General features: G+C 48.4%; 1 protein-coding gene across 1 annotated transcript in view; it reads left to right on the forward strand.

The window, feature by feature from the left end:
• LOC144156987 (uncharacterized) overlaps positions 1 to 7,328 on the forward strand; it is a 24,802-nt gene extending 17,474 nt beyond the window's left edge. The window contains exons 2-3 of the mRNA XM_077688401.1: positions 1,354 to 1,600; positions 6,104 to 7,328. Coding sequence (XP_077544527.1) covers positions 1,354 to 1,600; positions 6,104 to 6,701 — 845 coding nt within the window. The 3' untranslated portion in view covers positions 6,702 to 7,328. The remainder of the gene's footprint in view (positions 1 to 1,353; positions 1,601 to 6,103) is intronic.
• The last annotated feature ends 9,656 nt before the right edge of the window (positions 7,329 to 16,984 follow it).

The raw sequence follows: 16,984 nt of genomic DNA on the forward strand, positions 1-16,984 counted from the left end.
CTGCCTAGTTGAACGATGGTCGCCGCAGGCCACTCGACGAAACCCTTGTTCGTCGGGACCCATTCGGCTTCGAAGCTGCTGCACGATGGCATTCGCCGGGAAAGCAACGGACATATAAAGAGAGGAGGAGTCGCTGCACATGAGTCCCCTTCGTATCATCGGTGTATACTTAAGGCGCGACCTTGGTCGTACGCGCTGCCCCGCGTAATGTAATTGTGCGCACAAAAGCACTCGTCATCCGTGGCAACGTTATCCCAGCCTCGCAAACGCACAGACGCGCACAAAAGCCGCCCTTTGGGAGGGTTCTCATTTCATGTCATCCAACTGGCGGGCTTCCGTACACCGCGTCGCGCGACGGGGCAGCGGCGCTTCCATGCGTGCCCCAAGAGGCACCATTACAGATGGCCCTCCATTTCCCGCGCAGTTGTACGCGTGCGCGCGCGCGCGCGCGCGCGAGCCGATTTGCCTCGTGCAAAAAGGAAGCCGCCACAATGCGAAACACGCCAAGCGCAGCTAAAAGCGTTGCGCGCTTTTTCTCTTCTCGTCCCGGCGCTCTTTTGCAGAGTTCCCGCTATGTAGGCAGGGCGTTTTGGTCCATCACCGCGTGAATAGCTTGTGTACGCGAGAGGCCGACTCGAACACCTGACATGACCGCGGCTGAATAGGGTTCACGGGCTGCTCGGAAATGCCGGACGGAAACGCGGAGCTGTTAGGCGGGTGCGTGCGCCAAATGTTGCGGCCGGCATTAGCACCTGTACCATCCTGGGTTACACATTGCGCGCAGATCCCAGGGCTCTCTGAAATCAGGCAATTATTTGAACCAAGGATAACTGCACGCAGTGGGCAGGCAGTCGCATTTGTTCTAGGGAAATTACAAAACCGCGAAAGTGTCTGTTTCTGTAGGCAATGTTTCGCGCACAACGTAGCGAAGATTTGCGCGCACCGATGTTATCAAGGTCAGGAGACGTGCTCTCGATTCCAACATTATGAACAGCGACGCTCGACGTCAAATTTGGGGGACGAGTTAGGCAATCAAATAATTTTGAACAGAGACTGGCTTAAGAACCATTAATTTCGTCGTCTACCTCAAAGATACGAGCGATTAGAATTTGTTAGTAAAAATTTGCTCAAATATTTTTAAGCGTAAAGCTTCCACCAGCACGAAACGTAAAAAAAAAAAAAAAAAAGAATGGCTTCAGGGCTTCAGACGAACTCCTGGGTTCATCTGAACCTGTACCCAATATTTTGTGGTATACCTGAAGCCGATGTCAAAAATTGTTCTGCGCTCTTACGGGTCCTCTGTTCCCACTGTGCTTCGGACCTCTGTTCACCTGTGTCGTCTTCTGGCTGCAGGGAGCGAGTCCCCGGAGCGGACGTTGGAGTCTCCCCCGGGCAGCGGCGGCGGCGGGGGCGGAGGCATGTGCGCGCTCAAGATGAAGAAGCAGCGCAAGGCACGCACCGCCTTCACTGACCACCAGTTGCAGACCTTGGAAAAGAGCTTCGAGCGCCAGAAGTACCTGAGCGTGCAGGACCGCATGGAGCTGGCGGCGAAGCTCAACCTCACCGACACCCAGGTCAAGACGTGGTACCAGAACAGAAGGTACGCCAGGCCTCCAGTATATAGAACTCATATCGAAAACACCAGGTACTCAGACAAATAGTTGTGAAATGTCCCGCCAGTCTTACGAGGATTACAGTGTGAATGCTTCGCGCTCATTCTAGCTTGTAGAGATTCCCCCGAGAATCAGCCACAGCGTTAAATCAGGCTCTTCATTGCTTTATGTTGTCATTGCAGCTAAAAAGCAATCATGTCGATGACTGAACTCTGCTTGTTTTCATCAGGTGACAAAGAGTTGACACTTAACTGCTGCTTCTACAGGCCCGATATGGGACGCTTAACGCTTGCACACCTCTCAAAATCGAAACACGGGCAAAATATAGGAACGTAGCACACTGCACACTACGTTGGGACGTAGCACTCAATAGCTACGTTCTCATATGCAAAAGCCAGTGCAGTAGGTCGGGCAGGAAAGCATTAATTGACATGTCACCTACGCTGGGTCACTTCAGACGTACGGCAAAACGCGTAGTGCGTATTCATCAAACTCACCCATCACCCATGCACGTACAAAATGCTGGGCCCCAATAGAAAGCGTCCACACTGCATTCATGTATGAAGTGATCCGGGAAAAGTGCAGGGGTAGCCGTTCTCTGATGTTCCAGATTTTAAGCGCGCACGCAAACGTGTTGCCTGTTACGAGACAGCGTCACATTCTCTAGTTTTAGCATATCGTTACCGTGTTTGCGTTACCGTTTACCGTGTTACCGGAAGCCTGAGTTTCCGTTTACCGCTGAAAACAGTAGGGCACGTTTGCGGTTTGCGTATTCCGGCCGCCGAGGCGCAGGTAGCGACATCTGATGAATTAATCCCAAAGCAAATCACTCATAATTTTCTTGCTCATATCTATTTGCATTCGTTTAAAATAACTTGAATAATTCACTTTTCAGGTAAAGCATTCACACTAACTGCAGTTGTTTTGAGAATACTGTAACCACCCCTGTAGAGCTTTAGAAACAAAACGAGTTGGTGGCGCCATCTACTGAGGAGAGTTAGAATCAAGGTGAAATAGAATTTGCCCGCGCGCTAATTATTTAGACAAAAAATGAGTAAAATATGTCGTAGCAATTACACAATAACCTACACTACCTTGCCTGGCACAAGTTTGGAGGCCTAAAAGCACTTTGCGAGCTCAGAAACCTATCCTAACTATTTGAGGCGGGCAAGGCTTAGAACCAGTAGGGACGTCCATTTTGCTCACCCACCTGAGAAAAATGGTCGATTGTCGCTTTCCTGAGCATTAGGCAGTTTTAGCATATCGTTACCGTGTTTACGTTACCGTTTACCGTGTTTGCGGGAGTAGACTGCGCAGCGCGAGAGTTACCGCGAACGGTAACTTACCGGCACAGGCTTCACCGTCGCCAGCGCTTCCGGTAACACGGGAAACGGTAACGCAGACACGGTAACGATATGCTAAAACTGCCTATTATTTAGCAAAAAACACGTAAAAAACAGCATCAAGTAAGATTACATTATTCGGCCGTACCAAGCATAAAGCGCCGACCGCACTGCATTTGCTGTAATCAATACGCGAAGGTAAACTTCGTCTGCTCAGGAAGCTCGCTGGCGACGGTAAAGCCTGTGCCGGTAAGTTACCGTTCACGGTAACTCTCGCGCATGCGCAGTCGACTCCCGCAAACCCGGTAAACGGTAACGCAAACGCGGTAACGATATGCTAAAACTCATTAAAAGGGCAATCCACGTTCATCGCTTTGCTGTTGTAGACTTTTACGTAACGTTCGGTTAACCCCATTTATAGAGAGTTTTAGCATATCGTTACCGCGTTTGCGTTACCATTTACCGGGTTTGCGGGAGTCGACTGCGCATGCGCGAGAGTTACCGTGAACGGTAACTTACCGGCACAGGCTTTACCGTCGCCAGCGAGCTTCCTGAGCAGACGAAGTTTACCTTCGCGTATTGATTACAGCAAATGCAGTGCGGTCGGCGCTTTATGCTTGGTACGGCCGAATAATGTAATCTTACTTGATGCTGTTTTTTACGTGTTTCTTGCTAAATAAAGCCTTGCCCGCCTCAAATAGTTCAGATAGGTTTCTGAGCTCGCAAAGTGCTTTTAGGCCTCCAAACTTGTGCTAGGCAAGGTAGTGTAGGTTATTGAGTAATTGCTACGACATATTTCACTCATTTCTTGCCTAGCTTTTCTGATGGAGGCGAAAAGCAAAAAAACGCCCGTGTGTACGAGATTTCGGCGCACGATAAAGATCCCCAGGTGGTCAAAATTAATCCGGAGCCCTCCACTACGGCGCGCCTCATCGCCTGCGTTGCGTCGGCGCGTTAAACCCCACAATCAATCAATCAATCAGTCAATCAATCAATCATTTCTTGCCTAAATAATTAGCGCGGGGGCAAATTCTATTTCACCTTCATTCTAACTCTCCTCAGTAAATGGCGCCACCAACTCGTTTTCATTTTAAAGCTCTACAGGGGATTCTCAAAACAACTGCAGTTAGTGTGAATGCTTTACCTGAAAAGTGAATTATTCAAGTTACTTTAAACGAAAGCAAATAGATATGAGCAAGAAAATTATGAGTGATTTGCTTTGAGACTAATTCATCAGATGTCGCTACATGCGCCTCGGCGACCGGAATACGCAAACCGCAAACGGTGCGCTAAAACGTGCCCTACTGTTTTCAGCGGTAAACGGAAACTCAGGCTTCCGGTAACACGGTAAACGGCAACGCAAACACGGTAACGATATGCTAAAACTGCCTTATGGCCTCGCCGAATTAGTGTACGGATCACTAGCGGGCCATTGAGTCGGCACACACGTAACCTTGGGGGCGTCCATGCGTGGTGCGTGAGGCATTCGCATCCGCGCTTGGTCTGCAGCAGCAGCAGCAGCTCGCGCGCACGTGCGACTCTGGATCCAGCTCTGCCGCCGTCTTTCCCTGCGGTGCTCAGCTCCGGAGGCTCCGGGCTTGGGAGGGCGTCTCATTTCCAGCTTTCCGTGCGCGCCTTTAATTGTGTCCCGCGAAAGCAGTCCCGCGCTGAGCGCTGCGGCAGGAAGTATGGTGCCTGAGCATCGTGGGAGAAGAGCTGACCGCGCGCAGCCGCAAGGCATGGCTAAGCGCACCCTTCTGTCGACGTCTAAACGGCCACTCCTGTCAGGAATCGCTTAGAGGGAGATGTACACACACACACACACACACACACACACACACACACACACACACACACACACACACACACACACACACACACACACACACACACACACACACACACACACACACACACACACACACACACACACACACACACACACACACACACACGCACGCACACACACACACACACACGGGCTCTCCTCTTTCTCTCTCCCAGCGCCGTAAACGCCTCCCGCCACATTCGCTGCGCCTGTCTGCGTGCGCTGCTGTCTCTGCGCCCACAGAGATAGGGAGAGACGGGCGAAAAAAGGAGACGCGCACGCGATGTATCTGCGTGCTCCAGCGCTGAACGAGATGCATGCTCAGCGGCGTCGGCAGCAGAAAAAGGCAGGGAAGCGCGCCGCGAGTCCCCGGAAAGCGCTCGCAAATGAATGACCGCTCATGACCGCCAGCCGTATTCACTGCCTCCTCGGCGTTTCTTTGTCTTCTACGTTGGCCGCGCTATCTTCGCGGTGCTCACGTAAAGGACTTCCGCTGCAACCGCTGCCCTGTGTACAAAACGAACGTTTAGAGCGCTTTAAGCACTGCTTGTATTTTTCTTGCTGTTCTGCGGGAGGCGTGTATAAAGCACTTAGAGGAAAGAGGAAGCGAGACTCCATTTTGTCGGTCTGGTTAATTTTTGAAAAACCGCTTGGCTGGATTTTTATCCTTCTCGACGCTACGCCTTTGGCCTCTTTGTGAATGCGGTTAATTAAGTATCGTTTGTAGTGGGTAGAGTGTGCACGCACCCTTTTGTGCGCTGACCGCATGCATCGTTTCACGTCCTCCCTTCGAAGTGTGTGCGTGGATACGCATCGATACGGATGGGGATCGGAATCGATGCGACGCCATGTTAGTAAGAAATGAAAGCAATAGTGAGGTGAAGTGACTTGGAGTGGTAACGTTCGTGCGCTCCCGCTTGTCTCACGCTTCTTTGTCCTGTTGGTGATTGTTGTTGTAAGCATATTAAAAACAATCATTGTGTTTCCAGATGCTATGCCCTTGATGCTGTTTTACTCGAGTAACGGCGTATGTTAGCCCAATTTTTCTTGTGTGTGCTGGGATACCCCCAGCTCTTCTGCGATATCAGTGGCTGCCAAACAAAGGGGATAAAACTCTTTTCTGCAGAGATATATTTTTATTTCAGAATGCTCAGAGTTTATAGTACTGCTGCTCAGTGATTGATACGCATCATCCAAGGGGAATCAAAGAGCTAGAAATCCTCAAGATAACGTACATGCGCATAAAAGCTTCGTATGCCGGAAGCATGGTATAAGCAGTGCTTTGAACCTGTTCTCGTCTTGCTTTCCCGTCGGTGCAGGACGAAATGGAAGCGTCAGACGGCTGTGGGCCTCGAACTGCTGGCCGAGGCCGGCAACTACGCGGCCGTGCAGCGCATGCTACAGACCGCCCCATACTGGCTGTCCAGCTACACGGGCCTGTCGCCGCAGTCCTCGCTCAGCACCATGGCCGCGCTGGACCTGTACTACCGGCAGGCCGCCCTGCAGAAGCCCATGGCCTACCGGCTCTACCCCGGGGTGCCGCCTCCAGGGGGTGCCCGGAGTCGCTCCGACGCCGGGAACCGCGGGCCCTCCCCACGGGCCGCCTCCTCCGCCGGGCGCGTCGAGCAACGGGCTGCCTCAATCGGTCATGGCGCCTCAGATGCCGCCTTGCTCTTCGTCGACGAGCGTTTCGCCCAACGTGACGACCCGGCCGTCGCCTTCGTCCCCCGTCCCGCCGTCTCATCCCCCTCTCGCCCTCCCGACGACTTCGGCCTCCTCGTTGCCGTCAGCGGCGTCTCTTTCCTCTTCCGCGTCCTCCTTCCGGCCGACAAGCAGGGAGTCCTGTTAAACCGCTGGCGTCAAGATGCGCTCACTCTGCAAGACCTGTTACTGCACCTGCTCCTATTCCTCCCGTAGAACGCAGACTTCCCAGTTCGCCTCGTTGGGCCGTTGCACCGCGAGCGATGTGGAGGTGGGAGGAGCAGGAACCCTCGAAGCGGAAAGTCTAGTCGTTACACCCACGGAGTGCGAGACGTTCTTGCCCTTTTCAAGGTAGCACCTTATTAACGGCCAGGGGCGCCGACATAACTTCGCTCAAAGCTGGTTGCCTCATAGCTGGGACCGGACCTTAGCGGAAGTCACACTTTAACGTAGCTGCTGCTCACTTTAACTTTGCATGTATGTTGGTCTAGCCGGTGGAACTGGCTAGATGCGCATTATATCTGGATAGTGTGCGCGGAGAACACAATATCTGTTTAGCAAATCAGCTTTCACACTTGTGCTGCCAGCCCGGGAGTGTAAATTACTTTCTTCTCTCACTATTCCGGGCGCTATTTAAGCGGCGCCCACCATACTTTTCGGTTGAGTTCGAATCGCATCTCAGCGAGGCTGTGGATGACGAAGAGACGAGTGACGCAGGGACCCGAATACAGGTTTCACATAACCTCTAAAAGGCCATGAAGACAAAATACAACCTCATTTAATTTCAGAGAGCACAAATTGGGTAACTCTAATAAATAATAAAAAATACGTAATTGGCGGACTTAAGACGTTTAATCGTTACAATGGCGTAAATGCAGCCCACTAAAAAAAGGAAACCAAGAACAAGATATGGCCAAAGAAAACAAGAAGTCGCGTGATTTGGCTATTGATAGCCATATGTAGCTACCAATGCATGTGCGCCGCGGAAAATTCAAAACCTGCACCGGGGTTATGAGCGCGCAGTAGTGGAATGGTTCCGGATTAATTATGACGATATTTTTCTCATGGAGGCGGAAAAGCAAAAACGCCCGTCTGTACGAGATTTCGGCGCACGTTAAAGATCCCAGGTGGTCAAAATTAATCCGGAGCCCTCCACTATGGCGCGCCTCATCGCCGGCGTTGCGTCGCCGCGTCAAACCTACAATTAATCAATATCAATCAATCAATCAATTCTGACGACATATATAATTTGTGCCTAAACCAAAGGTCTGGCTAATTCAGAGCCCTGGAGTGATTAATAAAATAATTAAAAAAGACTGAAAAAGAATTACCCAAGTCACAAAGGTCTATGTAATCCATCACCCTTACTCGTGAAACTAGAAAAAGCAAGAAAGAAAAACAATGAAAGAAGGCGCTGTCTATGTTGACATTTCCTGCAATGCCACAAGCGAAACGTAAGGTTGGTGAGACAGAGAAGCAGGCGTACGCATGCTTGCGTATTCATAGAAAATTTTCAGAATCCCTGTACCTTCTTAAGGGAAAGAAATAATGGATATTATGAAAACTTGAAAATTTTGCGCTACACAATACTAGCAGCGACGTAATAGGAGGAATAGTAAACCAGTTATCTGCGTGTTACCCATTAAACTAATGTTTGCGTTTAAACGATGCACTCAACGGAACGAGAGGCACCACTACAGTCGCACAGTCATGTTATTTGGCGGTGGCTTTAGTCTACGGCCACCAACCACACAAACAAGTCCTTGAGACGTTATAAATACCCGGCCAGAAGGTGGCGTGGTGAGTAGCCACTGGCTACATATCTGTTTTACTTAATTTTATCATAGAAAGTTCCCGTTGAAATTGGCATAATTCCTATCGAATCCATGCAGTGTTTTGAATAAACCAAACGTATTTTGTCTCCACGGCCCCGTTAAACAGCCCATTCAGCCCTCAGCGCAATGCAGATCACACAATGGTGTATGCGATAGTTATATGAATTCGGGAAACACAGAACTTTATAACGCCACTGAAAAAACGGAACGAATATTGGGAAGAACTCTACGGAGCCTTGCGATTCGACTGCAGCGGAATCACTCCCTTTCCGACTGAACTTCGCCGAAAAACGAACCTTGCTTTCTTGGTGACCCCGCTGGGCCTTGTCGAGGTGTAACTTCTAACGCATTCCACCACGTTTCGAGTGCAAGCTCTCACGTTGTATAAATAATTAACCTAAGAACGGAAGCGTCGCCAGCGAGCAGCGTATCACGTAAACCTGGACGGATCGCCGGGCTACTACGACCCATACCCGACGGCTGCTTCACTTTCACTTTAGTATAGAGCAATGTGCGCCCAGGGTGGCTTGGGCGAACTTTGAAAAACGGCGCGCGCACGCACAAGGAACAAGACAGGGCTGCACCGTATACGGACGACTGTCACGCCACCTTCCTCGGCAATGCGCGACGTGATCCTTCTTCAAAGCGGCATTCCGAAGCATCCCATCGGTTTGAGAAACACCTCTTATTACACCACTGTATTGTGTACGCAGATGCAATGTTTGACTGTTCAGTACCACTGTTATGGTTATTTTTCCGCGACGTCGCGTCATTGTGTGCCGTGTGCGCGCTTGAACTGTCGTGCGCGTCGTGAGCGAGGACACCCTGTGGAACAATGTGAGGGGACCGTGAAGTGTTCTCAGTGTGTGACGATGCCGACAGCGAGAAGGCCGGGGATGAGGCACCCCTGAACGAGCCCTGTACATACGTTTGTAACGTCGCTTAGATATGGCAATAAAAAGTGGCTAATAAGGCGAGTTAAAAAGAAAGGAATCTGGGTGTGTGACGTTTCTTCCTTCGGTGTGTCGACGCGGCGCGAATATAGTGTTCTTCGCGCCAGGCGAGAAAAATGGTATCTAATAGATCTATGTAATTTTAGTACTCGCTTCAAAAGTAAAATACGGGTATAGAGAAAGAGGTCCTAAGATCAAACACCGCAGTGGAGACGCACCTTTTAATATCGATTCATACAAAAGGAAATTAAAAATAGCGATTTTAGCTGATTGAAGCAAATGCGTGCCATTCAAAGAAATCAACAAAAGTTGGAATTATACGCGAAAAAGTATTTAAAAGGATATTTAAAGTCTTTCGGGAGATTGTCTTACGGGGAGTCGGTATTAATTTTATGGGCAAAACAGCACGAACGTGGTAATGGGCGTAGCAGTACCAGTAAAAATTAGAAAAAACGGCAATATTAAGCTACTTCATAAATCAAAGAGCAAGTCGTATAGAAGCATTATTAAACGAAAATAATTACGAATACAGGTGCCAGGATAACACGTAAACAAGTTTGTCAGAGCATATCGGTTATAAATAATTTAACATGAATACGGTGAGCGGAAAGTGATGCCCGTTATCAGGGTCACGCGAGACACTTTACAGCAATAATTTACACAAAATGAACGAAGCGAATGCTTAAAACTTAATAACACCGAGGCTTATTTTACACGAAGGGTAACTCATTCTAAAGTTCAATTGCAATGAATCCTAGAGCAAGTTGGTCATACTTATACAGTACCCATGTTGGGAAGTAAGAGTTGCTTTGAGAAGCAAAGCGTTGTGCATCAGTTGAGAATGAAGGCTTAGGTTATTTACAACAAAATGAGCCGTTATTCCACTCACCCACCCAACTAGGTGGTGATCCCAAGCATGAAAAAGAAATGCGGCTTGGGATTAATGCGGGCTAGACGCGTTCGGCAAGCACGCTCAATTGATAGGCAGTATACGCTGTCTCTATCGCCGCAAAGAAAGGTATATAAGTAATGCGTACTTCCGGGGATGACCTTTACTAATAGCTCTGAACTGCAGGTAAGCCCAACGAGCCATGGAAAGAACGATGGTATTAGTAACGCTTAGGAGTAGGAAACAAGCATCCCAACTTATAACGCAACGAACTCGGGTGGAAGGCATCATGGCTCAAATTGAGAGGAAAAAGTGGAGTTGGGCTGAAAACATGTAATGCGTAGAACTGACAACAACCGGTGGGTCACCGGGGCAGCAAAATGGTTTTACAGAGACGGGACTAGAATACTGTAGAGGAAGACGATTTTACTTGGTAAAAGAATGAAATAAAAAGAATCACTGGCAGAGAATGTACTAGGGCATCGCAAGACGGGAACAGTTAAAGGAGCACGGGAGAGGCCTTCGTATTGCCTGGCGGATGATGATGTTGTTGATGCTGCTGCTGCTGCTGATGATGATGAAGACAACGACGACAGCGATGAAGCCGTAACTCCAAGGTTAGAAGCTAAAAGGTTTGATATTGGAAGAAAATTATACTTTACCTACAAATATGGGTAACATGGGCATTGAGGGGCTGGGAGTAATGATACGAACGGCTTGATTCTGAATATGGTGCCATGCATGACGAGGAGGTTCTAAATATAGGTAAGTGCTCAAGGTGATGTACAGAAATAGGTGTGGCTATATAAAAAGCATAGTAGCAAGTAATTATGTAGATATAATGAAGTGGGCTTGGCTATTTAAAATATTCCGGATTCGCAAGAGGCATTCGTCGATAATGAGATAATGTGAATGTCGAATTTGTGGAGCCCGTTTCGTTCAACCGCAGGGTAAAGGGGTTCAGAATGGGTGCGTGCCGGAGTGAGGGCCAGGTCGCGTGAGGGTCGCCAGTACGCTCTTTCTCCCAAACTTCCACGCACGCGCTTCCGACCACCAGGATGTATACAACCCGCAAACATCGGCCATTGGAATGGTCTTGTAACCTTTATATGTATGTATGTACCTATGAGTGTCTATATGCGTGTATGTATATCATTTAATAAGTATCTTTTACAAACTGCGAGCTATAGTGCGTTTTAATGCTTTCTTTTATGTTTGTAAGTAATATCGACATGTTAAGGCGAGATTTATTTTCTTAGGACTATTTCCTGTGCGTATGCTTTAAACTCCTGTTTCTGCTCTGCCACGCCAACCTCAAGGGGCAAACACCTCGTCAAGCTGCAGTTTTGCAGCTTTTTGTCTTTGTCCTCGCATTTCTATGTACGAAATGCTCAGTAAAGTTGAAAGTTAAAGTTGGTCATCCGAGGAGGACCTGAGGCTACAACTGTGGCCCGGTGAGTTTATTCGACAGACTTCGTGCAGCCTAAACACCCGTGCATTCTTAAATTTTTTCATCATGTGGGACCGGGCTGCGTCACGCCATTTCAAATGTGTTATACATGTGTCTTGCGAAGTACCAACTTAAACGCTGTTAAAATGGTGATGTCTGTGTTACATTTGGTTGCAGAAAGTTTTTATTTTTGTAAAACTAGTGGCATACGAGAAACGAGTTAGATCGGATCACGTGGGAGCTTGTGGTCCCGTTTTCTTCCGAACATGTTTCGGTGGCAATATGCACTGCGGCCTTGTGCCGCGGTGCATATTGCCACCGAAACATGTTCAAAGCCCGTATTACCCATATTTGAAGGTAAACTATAATTTTCTTCCAAAATCAAACCTTTTAATGTCTAACCTTAGAGTAAAGGCTTGGATAGCCTTGTGCTGTTTTGATCTGCCATTTCCGAGTCGGTAAAACTTCGCACTGCATTATCGATGATGCCGAGGGTTCTTCAGAGGATGGGCCCTCACAGTGTGCAGTATAACTCTGAAAACCCGATTAGGAGGCAAGCTGTTGCAGGTTTTTCGCGCCAGCTGCAAACCGCTTTGGCGGAGGCATTTTTATCAGAAAACCACGAGGAGTGCTGCACACCAAAACGGCAAAAAAACAAACCATGGCCCCAACGCGGGATGACTAGGTATGTACAGTCATGGATCGATGAAATGCAAACACGACAATATGAACCAGAATATGCAAACGTGAAAAACGAGATTTCGGCGCACGATAAAGATCCCCAGGTGGTCAAAATTAATCCGGAGCCCTCCACTACGGCGCGCCTCATCGCCTGCGTTGCGTCGGCGCGTTAAACCCCACAATCAATCAATGGGTTCGTGGATATCCAATAATAGTGCATTATCAATTGGTATAATTGGAAAGCCACCTTTCCAAACTTTGTTCCTGTAATAGAGCTAAGTGTCAATATAACTTGGACGGAAATAAATCACTCTATTTGTGTGTTCCGGTTCATATTTTTGTGTTCGCATTTCATTTTTCTATGACTGTACAGCGTTTATCCCATGAGACCAAAAATGCAACTGCTCGCGCAGGCGCACGTGTTGTTTTTTTTTCGGCACCTAAGAAGCTCAGCGATATATGTGCCGCTTGGTGAATCCAGGGGCCACCAACAGAAAAACTGGAACAAGAAGAACTCCAATCGCTTCAGAGAATGCACGGGGTGGGTGGTATACAAGATTAAGCTCTCATACGGCTGCAAAATTTTGTGGCAGGAACGGGCCGTTGCATCGGCGATATCAACTCATGCAGGGAATGCGTAAACACTTTCGGGACAGGCACACGCTCTGCTCGCCAGCCTTTGATGGCGTTGTCATCCCGAAACGGCACGCCGAGATTCACAAAATGGAAGAGTGGGCGCGCAAGCACAGCCTCTGTGGGTGAGTCGTTCGACAGGGAGATCAAGCACGGGAGATCATAATCGATCGCCTACATGAGGGCTGCTCTCTTACTCTCCCTTTTGCCCGTACGTGCGAAGTAAAAATAAAAATCAGTTGGCAATCAGCAGTGCTCGTGCTTTTTTCTCAACCACTCGCATGATGCACCAACAAGCCCGCCTTACTTAGTCCGTGCTAAGGAGTAAAATTGTCCAGTTGAAATGGAAATAACGCACAAGCTGGCCCCACTCAAGATAACACACGTTTTGGGCTCGGGCAAGCCTGCTAAGTAAGTGAGTTGGGCGGGGACTATCTATAGCCAGACGCTGTGGCCATATGGACTCAAGATCGACTGTACAGGCTATGTAAACAGCGAAGTTTGGGATCATTCCTCCCCCGTTTTTTGGACTGTTCTGTTTCGGATCTGAGGTGTTTTACCGTAAGGCCATACAAACGGAAAAGGCACAGCGCCGAGCTGACTACCGTACCTAACATAAGAGCTTAAATTAAGGCGAATTAGAGACCTCAAAATGGGAGAATCCGGTCCTTCATCAGGGATAATGTAAGCACACTGAGAGCAAAGCGCACGGTACCTAGCGAGAGTGCAAGACTAAATTTGCTTAGTAGCCTGAAATCATACACAGCCCTCTTCATTTTTTTTTTTGACAGAGTACATTTAGTACATTCCTCTTTGTTCCCACATATATAGAGGGATAGAAAGAGAAACGGTAAGGACTTCCGTTAAAATACGGGCTGTTTTTTCCCCTCATCCATCCGGGTGTTAATGCGCGGGACAGCGGAATGAGTACGTTCTGTACACAATTTGTGTCAGGGTGTTGTAATAAAATAACCAACTTAGCCTTCACTATTTTCTCGGCGTACCCTCTCACGGTACCTCGCTGACCCATAATTTATAATATGAAATCGACAATACAAAAATTAGGCCTAATTTTCAACATTCGCCGCACCAGTGGGAATTATGTGAGGCGCGTGTAAAGTGGGCAGCAGGTGAGCGGCCGTGCTTCGCGGTACACTACTGCGCCATCAGGTCTGTGGTTGGTTTCCCGGCTACGTATGAGGCTGAATTCTGATGCAGCACCAAGGAGGTCGAAGTTAATCCATACACACACACCTCGCGACACCTTCACTGTGTGCCGCGAAGTCTAGAAAGAAGGGGTGGGGGGGTTGATCTTTAAACCGCATGCTTAACGGAGCAGCAGTTGTACACTCTAAAATTGGTCACGTGCAGTAAGCGTGAAACAAGCTCTTTGTCACCGTAAACTTCGTTTTGAATACCACGTGACTTAAAATACGCCTGGTTTTCTTCAATATAAGCGTTAAGCGGGTCGGGAAAACCCACATTTGCTTTCTTTTATGCGTGATGCAAGATTGCATATGTGTAAACCGGAAAAATCACGCTAAGAAAAGTCTCGCGGCGACGATCGCGCCTCTCCTAATCATGCATATACATACCCTGATATACATCCCCGATGGAGCCGTGGGATGCTGCTGCATGTTGCTGCGACTTGCGCTTCTTTTCTTTATTTTTTCATGCGAAGGGATTGAAAGGTGACGCTCGCATCAGCGATTTTGGCGGGAAAATGGAGTTAGAGCCGTTGGAGGCATCGGCCGAAGCAGGCGCTTTGTGCGTCGTGTCTGTCTGCCATTCAAGTGTGTACCTGCGGAGTGTTCGCTTTCGTGTGGTTTTTTAAAAAGTGGCGAAGAAGGAACAACCATGATGAGCAATTGGACATGGTCTGGGCGGCGGGGTGTGCCGCGCGGTAGGTGCGAGAAGACCGAGTGTCGACTGCCGCGAATTCTCAAGTGACAACGACGCCGTTCACTATGAACTCCAGTTTTCCTGCCGGATGGCGTTCTTACATTGGGCCGTCAGCTGTCATCCACGGTCGCTTGGAATATCCAGGTAAGCAATTATTTCCTAATGTTTTTGCTCTTTATATATTTTAGAACGATTTTTCGAATGACGACGTTTATTGTGTATTGTGTAGATATTCCTATTGTCTCGGAACTTCGCATTAGTTAATATCAGGCCTAGTTCTCTGTGTAGCTTCTGTTTGACACGGGTCATACGGTCTATCGGCAAAGATGAGAAGAAAGAAGGAAGGCGTGCTTTTCTTTGCCGTGGATGAGTTGTTTCGTTCGCCGTCCCGTCTCCGCCGGTCTCGGCGCCATGCGCTAGGCATCTTTGGCTCCTTGGCAGTAAATTTCTCGGCCCCGCTTGCGGTTCGCGTCGGTGACCGTTCTCGGGCGAGGAGGCGCAGCATCGCCGGTGAAAGAGCCGCCTGCTCTCTCTTTGTTTGCCGCTGAGCACATCGAAAACGCCAAAAATATTGTATACCGCACATTCACACAAGCGGGGCACACATTACGAAGCGTTGAACGTTGTGTCCCATTCTACAGACCCGCCACTTCAAGGTCTTAATAAAATTGTGCGTTTGTGCTGCTGCACATCACGGCAGAAGTTTGCGTGTTGTGTGACAGTTCGAATACATCAGCCTATAAGTATTATATTGAAGCCACTTTTTCCTTTTCCAGGTTTCCCCCGCGGACATCGTTGGCCGGTGCACTGCATCAGGCGACTTGAAGCAGCTGGTATGCGGCAGACCCCTGACAATTCGTGAAGTTGCCACTGGACATGTCACTGGAAAAAGCCTTGGTGCTGTGTTTGTGCGTGTGTTACACAATGGACGTTACGTATCCGTCTGCTTTCTGGGAGTTTCTAGGATTCGGTCAGGTAGTAGTTACACGTGATGCCATCGACGTAATCCCACGGGTGCTCAAAATGCTACGTGATTTGTTGATGAAACTACACTTCGTTTTAGTTAAGTTCATAGCAAAGTTCACGTGCTTCTTAAAGCGGCATAAGGAGTTCCTCTGTAGCCTATCTTATAGTTCCCGTCTTTTCCGGATTTCTCTCTATGCAGAGCATTCTTGCAAGTTATTGTGAATAAAATGTTTCAGTCGAATATAAAATTTGCGTACATTTCTTGTTCTGCGTTGTTCCTCGGCTTTGATTCGCAATCTCAACGTTCACAGTAATACTCCGACTTCCTCACTTAATTTTCTTCACAAAGTTATTGGTAATGGCGCCGAAAGAATGCACATCGCTGGCTAGGTGCACTTGTTCAAGGTGCTTTATGAAAGTTTGTATTGTACTGCCTGCAAGGGCGTTTAGGTTTATCACAACCGAAATTAAGAGACAATCCTAAACCCTTTTATTTTGCTAAAACTACTAAGTTGGGGCCGTGCATAACGAAGAACTAACGTTGCAATCGCAACGTGAGGCTTGTCGGTACGTGACTGACGACCCTCCTAACGCTTAGTGAAGATGAAAAAGAGGATTTGCACTTACCTTGTGCGGCGTTCTCCAGCTGTGTTAAGATGCCTCTCAGACCATCAGAAATCATTTTAAAAGAAAGCTGAAAGAAGATAATGTTTGATCTGCCGTGTTTATGGGCTTGGTGGGTGTTCCATGATGCCCAGTCCATAAATACGGCACAGAAACTATTGCCTTCTTTCAGGTTTCTCTTTAGATGATTTCTGACGGTCACAGAGGCTTCTTATACACAGGTGGAGAACGCCACACAAAGTAAGTAGAAATCCTCTTTCCCCCCTTCACTAAGCGTTAGGAGGGTCGCCAATCACGGATGGCAAGAGTGAGCGCTTGGCGTGATAGTTCACCACGCCTAAAACAAGCGTACAAAAAATATCCGTTACTCACGCTTCGCAAGCGTTACGCATACCGAGAGTCATGCTTAGGAAGCGTGATTTTTCAGCGTGAAAGTGAATCACGCTTGGAAAAAGCGCGCGAAAAATTGTCGACACTCACGCTTGCTAAGCGCGAAAAAATTTAGAGTGTAGGGTTCGGCTTGACGACAGTCTGTCCTACTTTTGCGCCACGCTTCCCCGGAGCAG

This window comes from Haemaphysalis longicornis, unplaced genomic scaffold (assembly GCF_048455015.1).
Source record: "Haemaphysalis longicornis isolate Haplotype H1 unplaced genomic scaffold, Haemaphysalis longicornis Haplotype H1 scaffold_1, whole genome shotgun sequence".
Lineage (NCBI taxonomy): Eukaryota > Metazoa > Arthropoda > Arachnida > Ixodida > Ixodidae > Haemaphysalis > Haemaphysalis longicornis.